The 25,270-nt window shown below is 35.6% G+C and overlaps 2 protein-coding genes across 9 annotated transcripts in view; one reads left to right on the top strand and one right to left on the bottom strand.

Annotated features, from left to right (window-relative positions):
- LOC125660425 (methylosome subunit pICln-like) overlaps nucleotides 1–5,162 on the bottom strand; it is a 7,056-nt gene extending 1,894 nt beyond the window's left edge. Inside the window, exons 1-4 of the mRNA XM_048892258.2 lie at nucleotides 4,938–5,162; nucleotides 4,602–4,738; nucleotides 1,883–1,993; nucleotides 605–682 (exon numbers count right to left, since the gene is read on the bottom strand). Coding sequence (XP_048748215.1) covers nucleotides 605–682; nucleotides 1,883–1,993; nucleotides 4,602–4,738; nucleotides 4,938–5,092 — 481 coding nt within the window. The 5' untranslated portion in view covers nucleotides 5,093–5,162. The remainder of the gene's footprint in view (nucleotides 1–604; nucleotides 683–1,882; nucleotides 1,994–4,601; nucleotides 4,739–4,937) is intronic.
- A 49-nt stretch (nucleotides 5,163–5,211) lies between these two features.
- Nucleotides 5,212–24,760, top strand: LOC125660423 (transmembrane protein 164-like). Of its 8 annotated transcripts, XM_048892257.2 has the most exons (9): nucleotides 5,212–5,315; nucleotides 5,399–5,549; nucleotides 12,665–12,719; nucleotides 16,635–17,001; nucleotides 17,978–18,094; nucleotides 19,444–19,522; nucleotides 21,255–21,355; nucleotides 21,821–21,843; nucleotides 21,944–22,107. In XM_048892257.2, exons 4-9 carry the CDS (start codon nucleotides 16,660–16,662, stop codon nucleotides 21,954–21,956), a joined length of 675 nt encoding a protein of 224 aa, XP_048748214.1. In that variant the 5' UTR covers nucleotides 5,212–5,315; nucleotides 5,399–5,549; nucleotides 12,665–12,719; nucleotides 16,635–16,659; the 3' UTR covers nucleotides 21,957–22,107. The 8 variants fall into 8 exon arrangements, with proteins under 8 accessions (XP_048748214.1, XP_048748208.1, XP_056005809.1 ...); XM_048892251.2 differs by lacking the exon at nucleotides 21,821–21,843 and having other exon boundaries at nucleotides 21,944–24,760; XM_056149834.1 differs by lacking the exons at nucleotides 12,665–12,719; nucleotides 21,821–21,843 and adding an exon at nucleotides 12,521–12,613 and having other exon boundaries at nucleotides 21,944–24,760.
- The last annotated feature ends 510 nt before the right edge of the window (nucleotides 24,761–25,270 follow it).

The raw sequence follows: 25,270 nt of genomic DNA, 5'->3' as shown, positions 1-25,270 counted from the left end.
TGAAAATAAGGATTTTATGTAAGAAAAAAAGGGGGAGGGGTACATCAATTATTTTTGTTTTACAATTTTCTGTCCCTAATTGGTCCACAGGATGCACGTCTACAGGTCAGCACCAATCATATTCCATGAAATGACTTACCTACTGCTTATAATGTGAGAGTTCTGAAAACATAGCTTTTGTAAAAAAAAAACTTTGTTTTTCGACCCCCAATTGACCCCCCCCCCCCCCCCCCCCCCGATGAAAAAACCCCTCAGAAACCTTGCTGCAAATCAACATGATCCCAACAATTATTTTCAAAATAAGGATGATTTGGCTACTGCATATAATGTAAATGGAGTTCTGGGAACCAGGTTTCTGTAGAATAACATTTCTCGACCCTCAATTGACCCCAGGACGATAATGAAAATTCCAAAACGTTATTGCACATGTACAGGTTCCCACCTGATGTAGTGCTACTGCTTACTATTGATTAAAATGTTAAGAGGAGTTTAAGGAAGATAAGTGTGACATACGGACAGACAGACAGACTGGGATAACAACAACATATCCAAACTTTAAAAAAGACAAGTGTGAGTATAAATAAATACATAAGATAGAACCTACCCTCTGTTTCTGAGTCTGTGTCCTGTTCGTCAGGGTGTAGGGTCTGGCAGTCAGACATAGCATTAAACATGGCATCCACTGAAAAACCACAAAATACAAAATCATCTAGTCTCTGAAAACGATTAGAAGTAAAGAAACTCATAAACATCTTGCATTAAAAACCAAATCTTTTGTCAAGAAATTTTGACAATCAATACAAGCTGCAAATCTTCTTTTTCTAGGGGTCTCATGGGGATGTGGGTTAGAATAGGTCTTTAGTACCCCTTGCTTGTAGTAAAAGGCAACTAAATGGGGCGGTCCTTCCGATGAGAGCACAAAAACCGAGGCCCCGTGTCACAGTAGGTGTGGCACGATAAAGATCCCTCCCTGCTCAAAGGTCGAGCATAGGCCTAAATTTTGCAGCCCTTTACCGGCAATGGCGACGTTTCCACATGAGTGAAATATTTTCGAGCGGGGCGTTAAATGATATACAATCTGTCACTAGGGAGTTGACTTTGGTATACATATCATATACTGCCTTCATCAATGTTGGATAGGAAAATCTATAGGCCCATCCAAAAATTCACTAGAACTCTGTTAGGTCAATTAGAACAAGTCAATAATCTCCTGGAAATCTGTCATATAACAATATTTTCGAAAGCACAAAATCAATGGCATTAAATTGGGGTTACAATGGCAACAAAGAATGTAGCAGGTACATGAATATTACGTTCTCTCACTATCTTTTATAATTTTAAATATCTATAATTAGAGTAAGTTTTAATGCTTCCTGATTTTGTCTGACTGACTAGAATCATTGAATGAATGCTGTGATCACACAGTTGTAAAGCATTTGCCTCATGAAGACAAGCAAGCAAAAAACGTGGCCTGTAAACTCTACAAGCTCATTGTTACACTCACCCACACACGAACAATCCTGTTACTATATCTCAACTTGCAATGAATTACAAGGGGATACCTCAAACTTTACACGACTCTATATTCAGGATATTTCATTAGATGGAACAATCCATGGGACAACAGGAATAAAAACAATCAATATCACATGGTTTGTTTTTTCTCAAAGATTCATGACTCTACTTTCACATTTCATATCTGTGAAGATAATTCTATGTAGACATTTGTGAAATATAGTTGGCATTTGTGGAGCACCCAAAAAAAAAGTTGGACAAACAAGGACAAAGATTCATATTTAAGCATATCCATCTTTTGAATGAAACCTGCTAGTTTTATTGAGCTGCGTGGTACACACTGCTTTATAATCTGGTGAGTACTTACAACACCCCTTGTCAGACGGTGCGAATCGGATCTCTGTGGTAGGTGTGTCCCCCTCAAAAGGACCAATGACTTCCTCTTCCCCTGATGATCTATGACCTGTGTCTGTGTCTCCTGCAAAGTATGAACAAATATCTAGACTGTGTTACAGTAACTGTACGAGTATCACTAGCACAGAAGCATGCATGGCCAGAAAAACATTTCCAACAAGCTAGTTCCTGTCAGAACGCATCAATTTCTAGCAGGACCCATAAAAAAACCTACATTTCTAAAAAACCTATGCAAATGTGTTTGTGAAACACTGATCTGGAGTGTGCTATCATCAAATGCCTGACACTATAGGTTGCTGCATTAGTCCATTGGGTTAGTAAAATATAAAACAAGAGGTACTGTGAGCAATGCTCACTAAGAATACCCCCCGCTTACCTCAATCTCCCAAAGGGTGTTGGTAATAGGTATAAACTACCACTTTTCTGAGTGTAAAAAAGAAATGGCATGACAAACCGAACCATATTGCTACTTCGATGTCCAGTGCACGTGACCTTTGACCCTTTGACCCCAAAATCGATAGGGAACATCTTCATCCCATGGGTAGTCCATATGTATGATATGGTGACTGTAGGTGGAAAGGATAACGCTTTAGAGCCCAAAAACCATATTGCTACTTCAATGTCCAGTGCACGTGACCTTTGACCTTTTGACCCCAAAATCAATAGGGAACATCTTCATCCCATGGGTAGTCCATATGTATGATATGGTGACTGTAGGTGGAAAGGATAACGCTTTAGAGCCCAAAAACCATATTGCTACTTCGATGTCCAGTGCACGTGACCTTTGACCTTTTGACCCCAAAATCAATAGGGAACATCTTCATCCCATGGGTAGTCCATATGTATGATATGGTGACTGTAGGTGGATAGGATAATGCTTTAGAGCCCGGAAACCATTGCGTCTACAGACGGACAACCCGATTCCAGTATACCACCCCACAACTTGTTGCGGGGGGTATAATGAAAGTAAACACTATACATTTTACAACTGTCAATTTTACAATGACTGAGTTTACGATATAACTTTGTTGTCAAATCAAGATCTTCAATCTGTTTTAACTTTTTTGCATGGAGAAATGAAGCACACGGTTTTTCCAGTGACCTGTGTTTACCTTGCTTGCTTGTATCAAGAGATTGATCGTTCACTGTTCGTTATTTTTTAATTAATGTTCTCCCTTAATCTAACATGACAATTATGAAGAGAAAAGTTAACGCTTGTTAGACATGCATAGTGGATAAATCCACGACTGCTGTGCTTTTATGAGAATAAATTTAATCCTTCATTAGTATGAGTGTTGGATAGGGAAAATCCGAAATTCCACCAAGGGGACGAGGCTTTGCCTAGACAGCTAACCTTGTTCCAGAGGTCGAATTTCCCATTCCTACACAAGTAATGATGGCATGGGATCTGGATTAAAGACAGAAGTAGAATTACATCAGCCTGACAAGACATACATGATAGTAATGGGCAATCAGACCAAAACCATAATCGATTATCAGTAATAATCAGACACATGTAATCAATCATAACTGGAATTGTCTTTTAACAAGTTGGGAACACTTCCTCTATAGAGTTATATTCTTGCTAAAAAGTGATTATCCCTCTTTAGCAAGAAAGTAAACATTACCATAAACAGGTGTTTTGGCGTCTTTATTGAAAATAATGGCTAATTCTATGCAATGCTGAATAAGTGCAACACACACTCAGCATGACGCAGATAGTCTCTATAAAATTTATAACACAGTCAAGAAATTTCATATATCAATCAAAAGGGAAGTAGACGGAAATCCAGTGAACATTGCGAGTGTTTTTGTTTGATTAATATATTTGCAGTTCAAAGTACCAGACATTTTAGCACTTTTTCTTCTTTACATGTGGAACACGAAGAGATGTACTCCACAGGTGTTTTTCTGTTATACAAGATATATTTACTCTTGCTAGAGAGAGATACTTGTGAAGGGGGCGTATTGTTTCAGCCCTATGCTATAAGGGAAGTGTTCCCATCCTGTTATGTTTTTTTTTTACCCCATTCAAAATAGGTAACAGAATCATTAAACATATGGGAACAATATTTAGTGAATTCTTCTTTATTTTTGTAGTGAAATTGAGTATTTAAATTTGGTATAGTGGGAAGGGGGGTGTGTGTGTGTTGCATATTAAGAACTTTACGCTATCTACACTTCAGCAGGTTGTGTACACTTCCCCTATATCGAGATATTCTCGCTAAAACGTGATTATCCCTCTTTAACGTGAAAGTAAACATTACCATAAACAGGTGTTTTGGCGTCTTTATTGGAAATAATGGCAAATCTTGTGCAACGCGGAATAAGTGCGACACACACTCAACAAGATCCAAATTGTTTGTATGAAATTGACAACATAATCAAGAAATTGCATATCAAAAGTTGCTGCATCAGAGGGAAGCAGTCTGAAATCCAATGTACACTGCGAGTGTTTTTGTTTTGATTAATGTATTTGCAGAAATATCAGACATTTTTGCACTTTTTCTTCTTTTCACGTGAAACACGAAGCAATGTACTCCACAGGTGTTTTTCTCGGTTGTACGGGATATATTTACTCTCACTAGAGAGGGATAATCGCGTTTTAGCGAGAATAACTCGCTATAGGGGAAGTGTTTCCCAACCTGTTCAGGTGCCTGATCCAGCTGTACCTGTTAATTTTCCATCCACCATTAGATACAAACACTCCTGAGAGAACGCAGCCAGGTCTCTGGAGACCGCGTGAAGACTAATGGCGGGATACTGCAGAGAAAATCCTTGTCCGTTACTGCTTCTCCATGTCAACAAACTGAAACCATGTACGAAAAGTAAAAGTATGGATAATCTGAATGGGTTATTGCCAAAACAGCTCGGTGCAAGGTAAATGGCCAATGGATATTTACTTCATTCTTTAAATATTAGGTCTTACAATATACATTTAACAAATTTATTGTTAAAAGGAACAGATTCAAGGAAATTCGGGTTACCACAACATATTTTTGGTTTACCTTTCAGTGATGTACAACGAGCCGTTCCCCTGGTTGGTACCCTCTACATAGGCAGTAGTTTCATCCTGTACATGTCTAACACCTTCTGTGGGAACGTCAAGCTCTGTGAGAATCATTTTGAGGTTCTCGTTCTTCTCAAATAATCCACATGGCATGCTAGTGTTCGTAAAATCGTTTTCCAGACGTTCATGAGCCAATCAAATATCGTGGAACGATCGCAACATCTCGGGCTTGTTCATCAAACAGTGGTGTGTTGGACCCGAAAAGTTGCGATTGATCTTGGAAAGCGGAATAATATGCAGAAAGGTCCGGAGAAAAAAATGGTTGATAGATAAATATGTCAGAAGTCCATATTTAGAAGAGATATAGTTATTTTTGGTAACAGAAACATTCATAAGTTAAGCTTAATGCCAATAATTTTCGATGCTATCTGGATAAATTTTAACCTCTATTTGTTTCAGCTTCCTCACATCCGGCAGTAAAGCGGCTTCCATGTCAATAGACTAAAGGTTCACCGAAACAGGGGTCGTTTGATCCATTTTAGCAATCATAAAAAGAGTTTCTGTGCCGCCTACGCTGTAAAATTAAATCACCGAAAAGAATTAAAAAACGGTAAGTGAAGGTTCACTGAATTTTAATACTTGGAGTTATCATAAACAATGTTATATAACCGAAGTGTGTATTCGATCAGCTGAATGTGTAAATTATTGACAGATTGAAACAAAGCGTCAATCAGTTTCCATTAGAAATTGATATTTTACATTATTTTATTTGGAGTTTGTTATGCAGATCACGTATTTCCTTTTTAATTGTGTCATTTTAAAAACATCTCCTTTTGCACGATTTTGCAATTTAACTCGTTCAAACATTTGGGGCTGACTGCTGAGTTAATTGGCAAAAAGTGACATTTTGTTCAAGACAACTACATTATTAGAGGTACTAAAAGAAATATTAATCAGCAATGAACGATATCAAGGAAGTTGATTTAAAGTTAATCTCTATTAGGACGTTAAAATTAATCATGGGACATTTAACAGGTTGGAGATACTTCCCCTACTGCGAGATATTTTAGCGAAAACAGAATTATCCCTCTTTAGCAAGAGTAATTATATCCCGTACAACCGAGAAAAACACCAGTGGAATACATTTGTTTTCACGTAAAAAGAAGAAAAATGTGCTAAAATGTCTTATACTTCTGCAACTATATGATTTATTGTATATTGATTAATATCCCTCTCAACAATTTTTCACTGAATCAAATGTGGAGGTGTCAATATTTATGGTGAAGGGCTGCAAAATTATGGCCTATGCTCAGTGCTTGTGGCCTTTCAGCAGGGAGGGATCTTTATTGAGCCATACATGTTGTGACATTGGAACTCGCATTTGCAGCCTCATCCGGAGGACAACCCCATTTAGTTGCCTCTTACGACAAGCAAGGGGTACTGAGGACTTATTCTAACCCAGATCCCGATGGAAAACAAACACACAATGTGTATTATATTCAGCCTCGTTCGCAGCAATGGTGATATAAAATTTCTTGACTGTTTCTCAATTTTATAGAGACAATTGGCATTGTGTTGAGTGTGTGTCGCACTTATTCTGCATTGCAATGGAATATATGCCTTTATTTTCAATCAAAACACCATTTTATGGTAATGTTTATTTTCTTGCCAAAGAATGATAATTGCATTTTAGCTATAGCATGTATAGGGGAAGTGTACCCAACCTGTTTAAGTCAATTTTGAATTGGGGAAAATCACCCTTTTATTTTGGGGAAAATGTGATCTTTTTCACCTAAGGGATGGTGCTTTCTAATAGCCCATATTTAATAGAATCAAGACCCATGTGACTGCATTACCATAGCATCGAATTTCAACCAGCATGCTAATATTCCTAATCCACTGTCTGATTTGAATGTTGTGCTGGCTGTCCTGTTATACCTCAGGAATTTGTATCAGTCATAAAAACTAACTATTTTCTGATTGTACTTACTTCAAAAATTGTAAGTGTTGTTATTGAATTAAGATACTGCATGGTATTAAGGCATATTAAGTTGGCTTAACAGTGGAAAAATGAGCCCCCCCCCCCCCCCCCCCCCCCCCCGTTTGTATTTACCTTGTTTAATTGAATGTCATGTTGATTTGCTGACTGTGCTTTGTTTTGTTTTTTAGCATTTGAAAAATAACAAGCATCACTTTTCACTGTTTGCCAATGAGATGTCATAATCAATAATGGTGAAAATTTGGTGTTTTGATTGTGATGTCGCAGTTGGTAATATTTCAAAAATCCCTGTGCAATAATGAAAGTATATGAGAATTCTAATAACTAAATGGTTTGAATTGCAAACAATATTAAAAAAAAAAACACCAAGAAGTCGATACAATGAAACAGAAAAATGCATCTCAGACAAAACATTCATGAATTATGAAAATATTTTATTTCGTTGAAGACACTATATACTTTATTCATGGGGAATTTTCATTAAATTTAACATTATCTGTGGGGAATCAGCTACTATTCAAAGTTTAGTGATTTTGGGGCTTTAGGGGCAAGATCTAGAGATCAATGTTGAATTTAAAAAAATCTTAAAGAATTAAAGCAGTTGGGGGAAGCGAGAGTTAAAACTTCATAGGTTTCTGTCGTTCAATATCATTTGCATGATTTTTATTGAAAGAATTAACTTTTAAAAAAAAAAAATATACATTCAAAGTGACATTTAAAGATTATCCCATGTACATTTTAATTTGTAAATGAATATGTAAATGAATAGTAGAAAAGGGCTGTCTTGATGAAAAAAAAATGTAAATTTTCTATCTTGCCTCTTATTACTATTAATTAAGTAAAGCTTGCAGTTGTTTAATTTTGAGTACATTGGTCAGTTTTATTCAGGATATTAGAAATACTGTTTTGAAGTATTTATTTTAAAATAAACATCTAGTGAACAATGTCACTCATGACAACAAAACAAAGTTCATGTGGACTGACTTGTGTGTTAGTGCTAAAGTACAATCACTGTAAGTAAATTAAATCAGGTCAGTTGGCCATGCGGATATTATCAGATATTTGATGTGATATAGTCATATAAAATCTACTTCCAATTCAATCTTTCCTTTGCAATAGCATAGGTACTTGTGTATTTTTAATGTTAAATTCAAAATATTTTATGTGATACCAAAGCATGCGCATCAGGTTTAATATCAGCAGCATCAGAGCTGAACCCTCAGAGGTACCTTAATTATATTGATGAACTATAAATTTTATAACAAGATTTTTTTGTTTGCAGTTTGTAAAACATTTTATGCACAATGCCACATACTAATTATTAAGAACCATCAGTTTGGATGCACATGTAGCTGCAGACATCCACTTCCTGTGTGTGAGTTTATGCATTATGCAGTGCATCTATTACATTATTACCCTAAAGGGAGTAGAACACTGCAGTGTGTAGACTAGGTGAACCGAAGCTCGATCCACATAGAGTGGATTATAATCATTGTGTTACTGCAGTGTTTACAGATTTTTGTCTTTTAGCTTAACTATGTTTATAAGGCAATCCCATGGGGATGTTGCAGGGAAAAAAACCCTCCTCTATCAGTGTTGAAAGATTAACCTGTTTAAGTGTAAGAAGGATGGATGGGGTGGGGGGGGGGGGGGGGGGGAGGATATCAGGAGGTGGAAGAGGATTGATCGGAGGCATATTGCCGTAGTGACATGTATCCCCCTTACAGGTCAGAGAGGTCAATATAGGTAAATTTATCAGAATACTGAGAATACCTGTTTACAATAGGATCTGTGGTTTGAAATTTGAAAATACAAAGAGTTAATGTATGGACAGCGTTGAAATGTGATTTAACAGATAGGTTTCACGATTTTCGTCAGAAGGACAGGAAATTGTGAACAGATGATGATTTACATCAGGGAAGTAGGCCGTTATAATCCATGTCCCACAAAGGATGTTTAGGTATGACGAGTTAGAGGAAGCACTCTGCTGTCTTGTGGAAAGTTACATATCAGAATATTCTACGTTGTTCAGATGAAAACATTGACTTGAAAAAAAGTGTTTCCTTGACTGACCTAGAAAAATTTCCTTGACTTGATTTTTTTAAATTCAATTTAAATTCTCTCATGGATTTCTTTTTTTCAAATTCATATAACTTCTGAAATATTTTTTGGGGGGGGGGGGGGGGGGTGCTAGATGACTCAATATTTGGTATACACTGTATTTAGAAAACTTGGTATACATGATATGTTTATTCAAAACGTGTCACTGGTTTTTATTGGGGGGGGGGGGGTTATATTTAAAAATCTAGTGATTTCCTGGTTTATATCGCCCCTTAAGAAATTGCATTGTGTTTCATTTCAAAGTTCCTCATGTAATATTATCTGTCGCTGAAGTGGTCTGTTGAATTTCTACGTGACCTGATTCATTGTTCACATGCAGACAGGATTTATTTTATGAATATGTGTTTTACTAGCACTATAAATGTAAAGTTTTAGATTTTGAACTCATCGAAGTTGAAGTTTCTCTGCTATACTAGCTCTGGTCATGGGTGAATGTCTCGGTGTTCGTACACACCTGCGGAAGATCAGGTAGTGTCTCAGCTGAAAAGGATCTTGGAAGTTTGATGTATTTCCACAAGATAATTGAAGCATGTCACATGCTGTATATAAGGTGCTGTATATAAGGGTAACTGACACCAAGTATCAAAAGTTTTAATGGCAGGTCAGTAACAGTGCAGGTGTAGACAACTCATTTTGTCATGATTATTGATGCAATATTCTGGGGGTTTTCAAAATACATTGTGGTTTGTAGTTTCATTGAAAGAAATCAATTTTGAAAACAATTTAAAGTTTTCTATAGGTCTATATATCTGCAGCAGTTCATTGTTTGAAATAATCAATAATATTGATGGTTTGTGCAGTACATCATCAAACATGATTTAAAAGGATGCTGAACTTAGATGCTATATAGTTTATATACATATAATTTATATATATATATAAAGTTTCTTTTTTTTGAAGTAATTAAATATTAAAAAAAAACAACTCTAAACGCTTTTTAGAAATATTTCGACCGTGTTATACCTATCTTCTTCAGTCGTGTTTATCTGTCATAGCATAAACATGTATGTATATATATCTCTTGTCTGTGTTAAGTTCATCAATTAAAATTTACTATTTTGGCAGTGAAATTTCATGAGCTTGCTAAGTGATTAGGAGTCATTAATGATTTCATCTATGGTCTGTGATATTTCACCACTAAATTAATCATTTGAAAATATGATCGATTGCCAGAGTTTATTGAATTTGTCCTCTCTATTTGTCGGTCTGTTCGTCCCTCTCATAATTACTAATTTAATGCAAACCACAGTTCTCGTCTTTTAGCCTTGATACAATCAATTTTCTTCCTTTCCCTACCAATGGGTATACAGTATACAGTCAGGTGTGCAATGTTTTTAAACCTGAGGGAGGAGTGATATTTCTTTATTCACTGCTCAGCCCCTGTCTTTAATTGACTGATGTTGTTGTGGGCCATTGTGAGAGAGATTCTTACTCATTGATAATCAATAACTGATGATCCAGTATATATGAAGTTGGACCATAGATCGCCATAGATATGAAATGTAAAACAGATGGGGCTCAGGTTTCTGTGGGTCAGAGGATATAAAACAGTGTATAGTTGGAGGAGTAGGCTTCCAGCAGACTTAGCAGACTCATTAGCTGTAGAGGAGTATATATAGTCAATGTAAACAGTCTGTGACAGATCAGCTCGTTATACAGGTAGGAGAAGCTAGTATATCACATGGCTATTTAAACACCAGGTTTTATATCTGCACACTGGAAAGTGGTGTACAATTTGGAGATTTGAAAATGGATTTCTTTTAGATTATTGATTCATTGTGAGTAGTATGAAGTCTCTTTTTGTGTCTCGTTGATGAATGTATTGTTAGTATTAATGAACCAATCTACTTTACTGGTATCAAATTTTTTACAATGATCTGTTAACTTTCAATATATATGGGTGTTATCCAATTGTTTATTAATAGCCAGCTGTGTGACTAATTAATTCAGAATGGGGTGGGGTGGGTAATCTCTCTTTGTTTACAATTTTCTGTAGTTTTTTAGTGTCCTAAAGGGGGGTAGGGGATGCATGCATGTAGATGATCAAGTCTTTAAATATTGTTATTTCATAATCTTGCATACTTTTGAAAGAGTAAATGTATTCTTATACTAAAGAGAGATAGGGGAGATAGCCATACTGACACATAGAGCTGACAAATAGATCAGGAAAAGAATTTCATATTATTCATATATGTAATTAACAAACAGGGAATTTGTTTTGAGAAGGTATGTTTAATATTTTGTGTACTTTTTGATTGAATAAAATGACACCTAATGGAATTAAAATCTGTTTACATTTTCAAGTTTTTGAGCCCCTATCAAAGACCCAATCCCTTGAAATTTACCTGGACTAAGATAAATAAACAAAACAAAACAAACAAACAGCCTCACTGCTTGTCAATCAAATACCAATAGGTCCATCAGGCCCTGACTGACAGATTCGGTCAAGTGTGTTAATCAAGCACACAAGCTCTGATGTGTTTGTCGCAATTGACTGCAGGCACATATCCACCCCTTTCATCTACCACAAAAATAAGTTCAACATATTTCTTTTTACTTATGAGTTGATAATTTCCTGAACTAAAGATTCATATCAATCACAGTCAAATCGTATCTCAGGAGAAAATATCAAAAATCACCGTACAAATTAACTACCATTCAAGCTTTAGCGATTAGCTTATCGTGTTGGAATTTGGGATTGAGAAAAATAAAAAGTTCCCATTGTAGCAGCACCAGGTTTCATGCCCATCGCTCTATATATAATTCCTTCTCGAGCATCATTTACATGCAGGTCACTGTCCAGACTGCCTCTGTCAATCTTGTGTTGTCGCGGAGAACAACGGTTCTGGTAAAACGAAACGATAAACAAAAAAAAACCCCAAAACCAGCAAGAAATGGTTCTATAAACATCCCCTCACAAATTTCTAATTTTGGTCATATTAATAACGTCAATAATAATTTCAAATCAATTAATTCATTTGAATAAAGGAATTGATATATTCATTTAAATTATTCTTTTTTCTAAATGATGGATTCAACTGGCAGATTTTCAATATTTTTTTTTTAATATTGTGTATAGCAATTAACACCTAGATAGACCAGGTAAAAAAACATCCGTTTTGAAAAGGTCACGTCTAATTTTCCGGGTCTTTAACAAAAGTATGATGACAGAGTAATTTTTAACTTCGTTTCAATCATGTGAAACTTATGATGGACCTAGGAGTGTTTGATTACAGATATCATTTAGTAGAATCTGATATTATCTATCAGGAAGTTCAACATCAGTGTATACCCAAAGTTGTATTGTCAGTATTTAACGTAGAAAATTAGCGATAAATACCTCGACAGACTTCAACATATCCTCCATGTAAAGTTTGCATGATAATTAAAATGTAACATTGAAATTAGTTGAATTTAAATAATTTTTATATGATATGTAAATCATATCCCCTCAATTGTAGAAGCTGTCTTCAAGCAGGTCCATGTTGCTGCAGTATTTGGATCTGATAGATGATGCAATCTCTCGAATTGTCACACAAAACCACCAATGACAGGTGTATTTATTTGCACAAGTATACTAATGCATTTTAACTATTTTTATCAAGGAGAAATAAGCATGAATGACACGTGACATGAGGATTTGCAGAGCCATTAAATTTGGTAAGATTTTCAGTCTGTTTCATTGAAATTAATTTCAAGATATTTTATTGGATGACCTCAGCTATTTAAGGCTCAAGTGACCTTTTCTGATTGAAATCTGTCCAATGTCTGCCATTGTAGACATAAACTTTACTCAATTTCATCCTCTTCTCCAGAACTACTTCAGGAGTCAATTTCAACCAAACTAATGACATAAAGTATCCTTGGTTTGATTGAAAGGGATTCAAATTGTTCAAATAAAGGGCCATCTCCCATCCAAGGGGAGATAATCAAGAAAAGGCAACAAGTAGGGTAGGTGGGATCATTTAAGAAATTCAATCTTCTCAAGATACAACTTACATAGAAGCTTCCTGACATAATGAAGATCAAGTATGTCTAAACCTTGGCCCCCAGGGGTAGGGTGGGGCTACAACAGAAGATTAATAATTTTTACATGAAATGTATAGGAAAAATCTTTTCAAATCTTCTCACCAAAAACGATTAATCATGATATGCCAGCATCCTCAGGTAGTGTAGATTCAAGTTTGTTCAATCATGGGTCACAGTTTTTTGTTGGAATATAAAGGGTAAAATCTATTTTAAGAATTAACGGCTGGGTCAGGGTGACTCAGGTGAGTATTGCGGCCTATGGGCCTTTTGTCAGATGGGATGTAGAGAAATATACAAGAGGAAAAATGTTTCCTCAAGGAAATTTAGGGTTAATCTTTTTTAGGAAATTGCTCATTCACAACCACTTCCATGTAGATATTGTTTCGTGGTTTTAAATTTTTTTTACCACAAATTACGTCATAGAAAACTGATTATATATGTATTCAGGTGATTTAAAAAACCATACAAAAACTTCAAGAGGTTGAGAGTTGAGCTTTTTTCGAATCTGGAAATAAGCGCTTCGAAGGACTAGTTTTTGCATTTACGCTGCATGTCCAGATATCTAACTATTTCATTCGTGTGAGGGTGAGAGAATTTATGATTTTTGTTTTTCCAATTGCAATATATTTAATCTTAAAACTTACTTTCATCTGAAAATGAATAAGGAGAAAATTCAGTAAATATGGCTGATCATTTATCAGTCCTGAATGAATCCCCGGGGTAAGATATCTCATGAAATTTCATTGCTTATTACCAAGTGATCAAACCAATGTTTTCTTCATGATGAGTTCTCGGGGACTTGATTTTACTTTGAAAGATTGAGTCTCCAAAAATGAAAGGGTTTAAGAAAATGAGAGTAAATTTGCTTATTTACATAGGAGAAGAATTTGAGACTGGACAATCACCTCGAGATGTTGAAAAATTTGCGCATTTGAAGTGTTAGCCACCAAGATTTCCCTGTATTTGTATTTCAACAATTGAAAACTAGAAAATTGTTTTTCTTAATGTTTATTGATGTATCATATTGTATTGCAGGCCAGTTTGAAATTACCTCTTGTCTGTAAGTTCGAAACTAGTAAAGATCATGTCGGACTTTAAAAGTATTTTACTCTCTATGGCACTAGTCCGTTAAGACTAGTAAAAATCCAGATAGATTGGTTAAGATTTTAGCAAATTTGTCTGAGTCTCTTAGATGTTTGAAATTATGATCCATTATCTGCATGGTTAAGTGTTTGCGTGACATGCTGACCTTTGAAATACGTGGACGTTTATAAAAGGGGTTATTATTTACACGAGTAACTCAGAGGTTACTGTATGCTTAATTAATATGAAGATCATGAAAGCAAAATAAAGTATGGTTGTCTTTTCTACTGTTTTAAAAGTGTCAGAAACTGAATCGTTGGCAACTGTGAAGTGTTTGGTTTGATTAAATACTAATAAATAAAATGAATGTATGGGATCATTATATAATATACTGGACAGACTAGTGAAATGCTTTGTGGACTAGTGAACATCCGTACAGACTAGTGCTTGAAAACTATAATTTCGAACCCTGTAATGACAGAAACTATTACTTATTATGGTTTGGATTGATTTTGTATGATGGAGTTATATTTAGATTTTATCTGTCTATATGGAGACATTATATAATAGGCATGGTCTCTATGTTTCCTTGAATCACACACCTTTAACTTGTGGGAAAATGGGTGATATAAAAAAAACCATCGAAATTGTTTTTGTTACACAAATATGCTTGTATACTCTCTCCCCTTAAACAAAGTTTAGGGAAGATATTGAAATCTGCCTTACATCTGTTTGTCCGTTAATCTGTGGACAGGATTTCCTCAGTAGTCACATTTTCTAAAAGATTATAGCGCATGAATTTTCCTGAAAATTTGTACACTGTTCATTAGGCCATGATTAGTGATAAATACCAAAACAATTTAGTGTATCTTGTGACTTATATTCAGGTGAAACATGAATGATATTGAAACTTTTATCTTTCTGGTCTTCAGTTATACAATATTTTGAATATGCCCCAATATGTATGAGCACCTTGTTAGGTGTATTGGTCTTGTTATGGTATGTCTAGTTATGAATTTATAATTTGTTTTGGTAATAAATTTATCAATTTAAAAGATAGATACCCAATAGTATGTTTCTGTTTTATTCACCACAGATTAAAATGTGTCAAATGATATGTACACATGTCATCTGGGGCGTCAGACGGGACTTGCATATGCATATAATTCTTATTTATGAATTATGATAAATCACTGCTGTTTCCATCATGTTTAAAATCGTAGGGAAATCTAAATCAGTAGTAAAATAAAATGTAAATATAAGTAACAACTGTGTAGTTGTTTTGTTTATTATGCAAGTAAGTTGTTTTGAACATTTTATAATCTAATGAAATGCCTTTGGTGTTTATGCAAATTACATTTGATCAAATCAGCTTATTAGCATCATAACCCCAAAACTAGTCTGATTTTTAAAAAATGTATACATGATTTCAGACCCTCCACAAACAAGAGAAATTAAACTTGCATAAACAGGGGCATCTTGTCAATGATGAAATCCAGACTCCTTTGTAATGCAAGTTTTCTCAAACCATAGAAAATTGACGTGATAAACGATGTATCATTGTACTGTATAATCTTAAAATGTATGTGACGTATTACAAACTGTCCTCTCCACAGAGTTAAACTGTAAAATGTATTACAAACTGTCCTCTCCACAGAGTTAAACTGTAAAATGTATTACAAACTGTCCTCTCCACAGAGTTAAACTGTAAAATGTATTACAAGCTGTCCTCTCCACAGAGTTAGACTGTAAAATGTATTACAAGCTGTCCTCTCTCCACAGGTAGACTGTAAAATGTATTACAAACTGTCCTCTCTCCACACAGGTAGACTGTAATATGTATTACAAGCTGTCCTCTCCACAGGTAGACTGTAAAATGTATTATAATCTGTCCTCTCCACAGGTAGACTGTAAAATGTATTACAAGCTGTCCTCTCCACATAGGTAGACTGTAAAATGTATTACATGCTGTCCTCTCCACAGGTAGACTGTAAAATGTATTACAAACTGTCCTCTCCACAGGTAGACTGTAAAATGTATTACATGCTGTCCTCTCCACACAGAGTTAAACTGTAAAATGTATTACAAGCTGTCCTCTCCACAGGTAGACTGTAAAATGTATTACAAGCTGTCCTCTCCACATAGGTAGACTGTAAAATGTATAACATGCTGTCCTCTCCACAGGTAGACTGTAAAATGTATTACAAGCTGTCCTCTCCACAGGTAGACTGTAAAATGTATTACAAGCTGTCCTCTCCACACAGACTGTAAAATGTATTACAAACTGTCCTCTCCACATAGGTAGACTGTAATGTATTACAAGCTGTCCTTTCCACACAGGTAGACTGTAAAATGTATTACAAGCTGTCCTCTCCACATAGGTAGACTGTAAAATGTATTACAAGCTGTCCTCTCCACATAGGTAGACTGTATGATGTATTACAAGCTGTCCTCTCCACACAGGTAGACTGTGACACTGAGTAGCACTATGGAAGACATTGACAACTCCTCTGGTCTATTTGCCTGGGCCTACGGTGGGGTGGACTTTGACCTGGCAGGGAATGGTGGCATTGAATGTAGAGATTTCATCAGCATCAAACAGAGAATCATCGAGACGTTAATCAGCTGCGCCGCAGCGGGAATGATTCTGTATGGGACCATCTCACACCTGACTCTGCCAAAGAATCCCGTCATCAAACCGGATCCGGTGGGGAAGAGGATTCTTTTAGTGATCCATTGTCTGATATTTGGGATTGAACTGGGCTTTAAGTTTGCTACAAAACAGATGATTTATATTGTTAACCCCTGTCATGTGGCAACAATGATGCAGGTGAGAGAGTGATGTAATAGGATGATGTAATGTGTTCAAACAAATATTATATAAAGCATGGCGTGTATCGTTAGGGTTCCTAAATAATTAATACCTGTAACAATCGGGGATATCTGTAGAACAGGTAAGGTGATACGATTATTTCATAGTTATGCAATATTTCTGTAAAGGTAGGCTTTCTTGTGAAAATACATGCATAGGCAGGGTTTTTAAAGGTCTTGATTTCAAGGGCTAGGGCCTTTCCAATTGGGAAAAATAGCGACGTTTGCTTGAAATTATTTCATACAAAGAAATAGGGAAAAACCCAATCCAGAATGCTTTAAGGTATAATTGGGCTCCTACTGACTTTCAATTTGGTCAAAGCTTACCTCATTCAAATAAGTAGAGGCCAAAAAATTAGGTTTAATTACTTAAAAATTTTGAAGCAAAAATTGTAATATGTGGGCCTGTGAAGAATATTTATGAACGATGAGGCTACCCTGCTTGATTTATTTTCATTGTTTGGGAACTTCAAAGCAAAAATTGGGAAAAATACCTGCTTTTTAGCATTTGGAATGGGGCCTTATTTTGTCTCCTAGAGACCCTTAAAAAATCCCTGATATGTGATTGAATATTATCACATATGCATGTATTAAGCAGAGCCAGTTGCAGATTAAGATTTTCAAAAGAGACCTAGTGCCAAATTTGCATGAAAATGGATTTAAGGTTCATATTTTCTATACCTTGTAATCAATTGGATATATGTGTAAATGATATTGAGGGTAGTCACAGCAAACTCTGTTCTATATAATTATATTCTTTTGAAGGAAGTTCTGTGTCAACAGTCGTTCATGTGATGTGATATATATGTATTGTTGCTGTTTTTACTCTATATTGCCAGTGGCTTCAGTTCCATTTTCAGATGAGTTCGTTTGTAGTTTTATTCGTTTGTAGTTTTATTCGTTTGTCGTTTTATTCCTCAAATTGTGTGTTACAGATATTCTGTCTAGCAGCACCCCCAGGGAGGCTGACCACAACCGTCTTTCGTCTTCATCTACACATGTTGACAGGGGCACCCATTGCTATCCTATTTCCTGTAACAAATACTCGATTGGTAAAATTTCAATTCATCCATTTTATATACTTATTAGATCAATTGAACCATAGACTCAAGTGAGCTATTCTGATCAAGATTTATCTGTCATTGGCATTGCAAACACTTTTCATTCATATTCACATTTTTTACTTCAGAAATTCTGCAGAACCACTGAGCCTATTTTGACCAAACTTATCACAACACATCCTTGAATAAAGGGACTCAAATTTATTCAAAGGAATTGCTATGAAAATAATTGAGAAAAAGTAAAAATAAGATATTCCAAAAATTGCCCCCCCCCCCTTCTTTTTTACAAAACAAGTTTTAACAAATTGCAGTTTATCAAACTAGAAAAGATTATACCAAGGAAATTGAGTTAAATTTATGGTACATAGATTATTTTCACACTTTGCTTATCACCGTTTTTTCTTTTTTAAATCTACATGTATGTCATTTGATAGTGAGTCATACTCTTTGGTTCATTTAAAAATGGAAAAAATCTAAAGTAACTGTCAAATTCAGAAATAGCAAAAATTTTTTTTTATCACAGCAGTTTATGCAGAACTGTATAATCCTTTTTTTCCCCTTTGAACTTCTTTTTCATAACTCTTTGCAGTGCATGTGTATTGAAAGATTAAACAATCTCTGGGTCATGCTTGTTTTATAAAGGTTATTCACGTTACCTTCAGTCAAGTAAAGGGTATATACACTACCGTCAGTCAAATAAAATTTAAGCATTAATATAATAGTAAAATTAATCTAAAGTTTAACATAATGATTGTTTGCATCAACAGGTATCAGTGTAAAGTTTTAAGACTGAATAAATGTTGACATTTGGAAGTAATGATTTACCAGGTTTTGTATTTAAGCAACAAGAACTGGATTATCACTCAACTAAAGTCTTTGAGTTGTTGAGTAATAAATTAGAATAAAACTGACATCCCTGTTGTAAATATGTCTATATCTACAAACTTTACCTCAGGTTTTTATAGGGAAAAAGTAACTTGAGCATGCAGGGTGTAGATATTGATGATTTTAAGATACATCAGGTACAATGTGACTGCTTAGACTGAAAATGAGCCCACTCCTAGCATAAAGAAAGTTGCATAGTACTAGTGAATGAAACAGACTAAGATTTGTAAAAATGTTATAATGGTATTAGACATAACCATGGTTGAGATATAGTAGGTTAATTAATGTGATAGTAAATGACAAAGCATTGTAGACTCCAGACTCGGTTGTTAGTGATCTGTCAATCACTGTTCACAGTATGCAGTTTGTGAGACTTTAGATTTGGTTCTTAGTGATCTGTCAAACACTGTATGCAATTTGTGACACTGTATAATTCTATTCTGTTGTTTTTACAGTTGCCATTTGAGACTGAGGTGTATTATATACAACATTTGCTGATGCTAGTCATTCCATTCTACTTACTCAAAATTGGAGGTAATGAATATGTATTATATATTACAGTCGGAGGTAATGAATATGTATTATATATTACAGTCAGTGTTGTAATTACAGTGTCATAACCGCAGTGGAGTTGAGAAAGTTTCAACTACATTTTCGTTATGTATTTTAATCTCAATATTCCGAACCCATAGATATCTCAAAGTTTTTTCTTGGCCCCATCAAGTTGATACATTGAAAAAATATGGATACATTTGGCCATTTGTAGTGTTTTTTGGGTTAGATCGAGGTAGTGCATGTGTGATATTATTCCAAAATGTACCACCTGGTGGTGTGTTAGAGTTCCTTGGGTAGTACATGGTGCACCACCTGGTGGTGTGTTAGAGTTCCTTGGGTAGTACATGGTGTACCACCTGGTGGTGTGTTAGAGTTCCCTGGGTAGTACAGGGTGCACCACCTGATGGTGTTATACATCTCCTGGGTAGTACATGGTGCACCACCTGATGGTGTGATACATCTCCTGGGTAGTACATGGTGCACCACCTGATGGTGTTATACATCTCCTGGGTAGCACAGGGTGCACCACCTGATGGTGTTATACATCTCCTGGGTAGTACAGGGTGAACCACTTGGTGGTGTGTTAGAGTTCCTTGGGTAGTACAGGGTGACCACCTGGTGGTGTTATACAGTCCCCTGGGTAGTACAGGGTGCACCACCTGATGGTGTTATACATCTCCTGGGTAGTACAGGGTGCACCACCTGGTGGTGTGTTAGAGTTCCTTGGATAGTACATGGTGCATCACCTGGTGGTGTTATACATCTCCTGGGTAGTACAGGATGCACCACCTGGTGGTGTATTAGAGTTCCTTGGGTAGTACAGGGTGCACCACCTGGTGGTGTATTAGAGTTCCTTGGGTAGTACATGGTGCACCACCTGGTGGTGTGTTAGAGTTCCTTGGATAGTACATGGTGCACCACCTGGTGGTGTGTTAGAGTTCCTTGGGTAGTACATGGTGCACCACCTGGTAGTGTGTTAGAGTTCCTTGGATAGTACATGGTGTACCACCTGGTGGTGTTATACATCTCCTGGGTAGTACAGGGTGCACCACCTGATGGTGTGTTAGAGTTCCTTGGATAGTACATGGTGTACCACCTGGTGGTGTTATACATCCCCTGAATAGAACACGGTGCACCAGTTGTATTAGCTCAGGGGTTAGAGGGTTTGCTTCCTGGCTGATCTGAGACCAAAGAGTTTAGACTTAGAAATAGGTAGTGATTACTCCTTTACCAAATGCTAAGAGTTCAGACTTAGAAATAGGGAGTGATTGCTCCTTTATCAAATGAAGTGAGAATCACAGGTCTTTTGGATACAATCTTAACAATGGAAGTTCAGTGTTGGGGCAGGGATTGGCATGATAAAGAACCCTCACTGTTACAGTCCCAAGTGCTAAACATAGGTCTAAATTTGTGGCACTTCACCTACACTGGTGACTTCTCAATATGAGTGAAAAATTCTGTATCCTATCTTGCGAGGTTCCTACATTGAATTGTAAACCTTACAATATTACCCTGAACTGTAAACCCGTGTACTTTTGTCCTACATGTAAATTGCAAACCAGTACAATCTTGTCTTGAATAAAAAATGTCAACTATTATGTCTTGCCAGGTTCCTGTATTTTATTGTAAACCTGTATAATGTTGTCTTTAATTGTAAACCTATATACAGCCTGTAACCATGTCTTGAATTGTAAACCTGTTGTCTTGGCAGGTTCCTACACTGCTGAGTCTGTGTTAGACTTTAGCTGGGCATTGGTGTCCATGGGAGTCCTGTATATTATATACTTCGTACCTGTACAGTTACTTGCCTATGTAAGTATATTCATTATGTTATTAGTGATGACTTGAGGGGGAGGGGGGGGGGGGTCATGTTTTTATGCTGGGTTTTTAGGCATATCAGATATTTAATATCACAATCAAAGAGAGAAATTATATGGAAATTTATTGGACACAGTGGCTACTTGCGGCCCAGTTGTGTCATTGGAGAAAGGTTTAACATTTATTTACAATGCCACAATCAGAGGGACAACTTACTGAGTGGTCAATTTTCAAGTCACTTCAGAGTGACCGAACCTGAAGTTAGTTGTCATTTGTGCTAAACTTGGTATCTAATTCATATCATAACTTATACTGATTACTAAACACTGGAGGTCTCAATTTCTGGTTTTATTACAATACTCCAGCTTGTACAAAACTTTGTGTTAAATTAAGTTTAACAATTTTTAAAAGTACATGCATACTGGAGCTTTGTTTTCTTGTTTCATTTGAATGATGGAGAAAGTAATCACAGAAGCTATGAGGCAAGATATATCTCAAACTTTACATTTTCATTTTATTCAATATTGTAATTGTAGATTGACACTGAATTCTGTAACAATATGCAATTTTTGCTTTCTGCAGATATCTTGGGTGAACTTAAATAACATGTTGTGTCCAGCAGTATCGGATCCATTCTATGGGCCGTATTATCGAATCTGTGCAATGACACACCAGGCACTACTTATACCAACTGGGGGCAAGTTTTTCACATGGATCTCCCAGAACGTGTTTTTGAAACCTTCCCTGAAGGAAGAGGAAGTGTCAGTGTTTGACATTGACTGGGGTCAGGATCAGTCAGCGTTGGACAATCTCAGTGGAAAGAATGGAGTAATATCTCATCAGCCCAATCCAAACAATGGACACCTGAAGTCATCTTGAGGGAACAGTCATTAATTATACACATTCAAACTGTTTCCTTCTGGACTTTGGTTTACGACTTTAGTTTTAATAGTACTGTGTAAAAAAGGGACTAAACATGGAAATGTGCAGTCATTTTAACTTTATAATCTAGTTATGTATTTATTTATATATCTATTTGGATAGATTAACTGAACTTCAAATTGCTAGTGATTTTGTCTTGCCTTATTGGTAGAGGTTGCTAGAATCAAAACATGAGTGTGTGAGCATAAACATGGCTAGATAAGTTTTAGCATTGTTAAGGAAAGCATTAGATAACGTGTTTAATGAGAGGGCTTTGAATAGGGTGTGGATTGTAGCAATTCTTCAGAATCCTCCCCTTTTTCTTAAACAGAACTGCAATATTTCATTAATAGCTTACACTTCTGTGTTTATTCCATAGTAACTTAAGTACAGTAGGTACCAAGATTTCAGTATTACTCTTTACTAACTGTTCTAAGACAGAGTGATGGCTATAAAAATAACTGATGAAGGATAGAAACATTTAGAATATATCATTAAAATGATTCCTAGATTGCTGTGGTCATTCACTGTCAAAACACAGTGCAATGGCCAACTCATCTTTTAATTCTCTTAACAATACATTTTTCTTGGTATATGATTCAATTCAGGGACATATGCGAGGTTTTTGACATTCACTAAAATTACTTTTACATCACAATATGAACAGTTCTTGAAGGATTTCCAAAATGGGTTTAAAATTCATATTGTAGTAATATTACTATGCATCATATATTGGCCTGTTAGATCACCTAACTAGTAATGTAAGAGTACCAGGTTCCATACCCAATTGTTCCAAAGATTTTTCTCTCCTTTGCTACAGTAATGTCCATTTTTACAACTTACCGTAATACATAAGAGCTGACTTTACATTTTTACTTGCAACAACCAGAAACTATCAAAATACTAGGCTAACTCCAAAACAGACATGGTAATATACCTAAAAAAAATTGTAGAAATGAGATAGAACGCAAGTGAATTGTATTTGAAGTGTCACAAAAAACTGTATATTAGTAAGAAATGTCATGTATGTCCTTAATGATGTGTCACTTGTTGTGATGTATTTTGCTAGTCGTCAATTTCAACAAGTTGTGATGTAGAACATTATCTCAGTGAGCCTAGGTGATCCTTCTAAAACTGTGTGAGATATAAACCAAACTGTTTTACGGATATTCTGTTTAGGACAACACAGCACAGACTGTATATCACGTACACACAGAGTAAATCTAACACAAATATACGCACGTGTACTGACCATTGCATGTTACCTATCAATAGGTCAAATGGACAATTACTTCATTTTTATTTATTAATGTACTTGAACCAGTCAATTCAATGACTTGTTAGAAATGTACAAAGTGCATAAATTACATGAAGGTTTTTATGATAAATCATTTAAATATTGCACTAGTCTGGGATTTTAAAGTCCACTGTTATATTCTTATCAGGATGAATGGTAAATGTACAATGTAATTGTTATTTCCCATCACAAAGAATTTGTGGGGATGCTTTGAATTTCATGTAATGATATAATTTTTGTATCGTTGAAATAATCTTTATGTTTAATGTCACGAGATTACTGATTGAACATGGAGCTTGTATAGTTAATAACTAGATAACTATGCCCCCGTTATGTTCACATGGGTAGAATTCCGGGCTTACCTTAGAGAATCTGTAGTAGAAAGTACCTGTAAAACAGATAGCATTTATAAATAGTATTATCAGACCAGTTCAGGCATGTGCAATAAGTAGTTAATACTGTGGTGTTTTTTTTTATGGTTGGTATTACTATGTGTATGGGGCTTTGCCTTGTACACTGGTATCTCACAATCTTTTGGTGGGTTTGTTTTTCATGCAGAGAAAACCTGCATAAGTTTATTTAGTATACAAGAAGTGTTATTGGTTTATATAAACATTCCTATACAACTGTGTGTGGAAATTGTACTTATTCAAAAAAACCTTATCCAAGGCCACATACATTTGTAAAAGTGTTATTCAAGATTTAAAACCACGGTACAGTTTTTAGATTAACTGATTTAATTTTGATGTGTTTTTCTCTTCTACTTATCTTTAACAGTGTGACGAGATTGCCTAGGTAAGTTTTATGATGGAGTACTTTCTGTTTGCATATAACATGTACATGCCACTGAACCTGGCATCTATTGAATGAAATATACAGGGCCTTACTTGTACTTTCTGTTTACATAACGTACATAATATTGAACCAGGCGTTTGTTGTATGAAATGTACACGGTCTGACAAGACGGACAACTCTGACCAGATATGACATTCTTTAATGAAGAACGTAAAACATTTTGAAAATTGTTGTACTACAGTTTAACTTTGTGAGAGAGTTTTAACATGAAATTATTTATTTTTCTTAAACATGTTCAGTATAGGAAAGAATGACTCCTTGATGCATAATTCAGATGTGTTAATTTTCTGTTGTCTGTGATTTTATTAAACCTCAAATTCCTTTGACTTGTGTGTTCTTGCTCATTTGTGCTGGATGATTTGAATAAATCTAAAGAAAGATTACCACAAGTATGAGACTTCTAAGTAGTCAAAGTTTATTGTGAATATGTACAATGTGGTATACAAACTCTCCAGATAAAGCAAATTCCTAGGTATACATTGTATTTCTTTGTAAAACTTCAATGCATTTGGTCCAACCATCATCTTAAAGCAATACAAGCTGTAACTGACGGCAAATAAACTGAAAAATGAAACGGCAAATATTTAACATATTTCTGATTGAATACATGTATATATAATTTCTTAGAATCAGAGTGGATCTGAAGCAATAAACCCGTCAAATCAGCAGAAAATGTTGATTCATGAATCATTTTCATCCTGTCAGTAATTCCTGCTTGTAATCTCCCATGTGCATTAAGCTCGGGGGTCACCAGTTCGGTTTAAAAAAAAACCGGAAGAGGCGCACTGGGCACGTGTCAAATTTGAAACAATCTAACATGCCAATCTTGAAGAAAA

Source organism: Ostrea edulis, chromosome 9 (genome assembly GCF_947568905.1).
Source record: "Ostrea edulis chromosome 9, xbOstEdul1.1, whole genome shotgun sequence".
Lineage (NCBI taxonomy): Eukaryota > Metazoa > Mollusca > Bivalvia > Ostreida > Ostreidae > Ostrea > Ostrea edulis.
Note: the sequence above shows the minus strand (reverse complement) of the source record. Positions and strands in the feature narration are given on the sequence as shown.

What these genes read in the sequence shown, in the direction of transcription:
- LOC125660423 (XM_048892251.2), top strand. Translation starts at nt 16,660, where the DNA reads ATGGAAGACATTGACAACTCCTCTGGTCTATTTGCCTGGGCCTACGGT. An exon ending in CTACTTACTCAAAATTGGAG is followed by an intron (nt 19,523 to 21,254) that starts GTAATGAATATG and finishes TTGTCTTGGCAG; the next exon opens with GTTCCTACACTGCTGAGTCT. An exon ending in CTGTACAGTTACTTGCCTAT is followed by an intron (nt 21,356 to 21,943) that starts GTAAGTATATTC and finishes TGCTTTCTGCAG; the next exon opens with ATATCTTGGGTGAACTTAAA.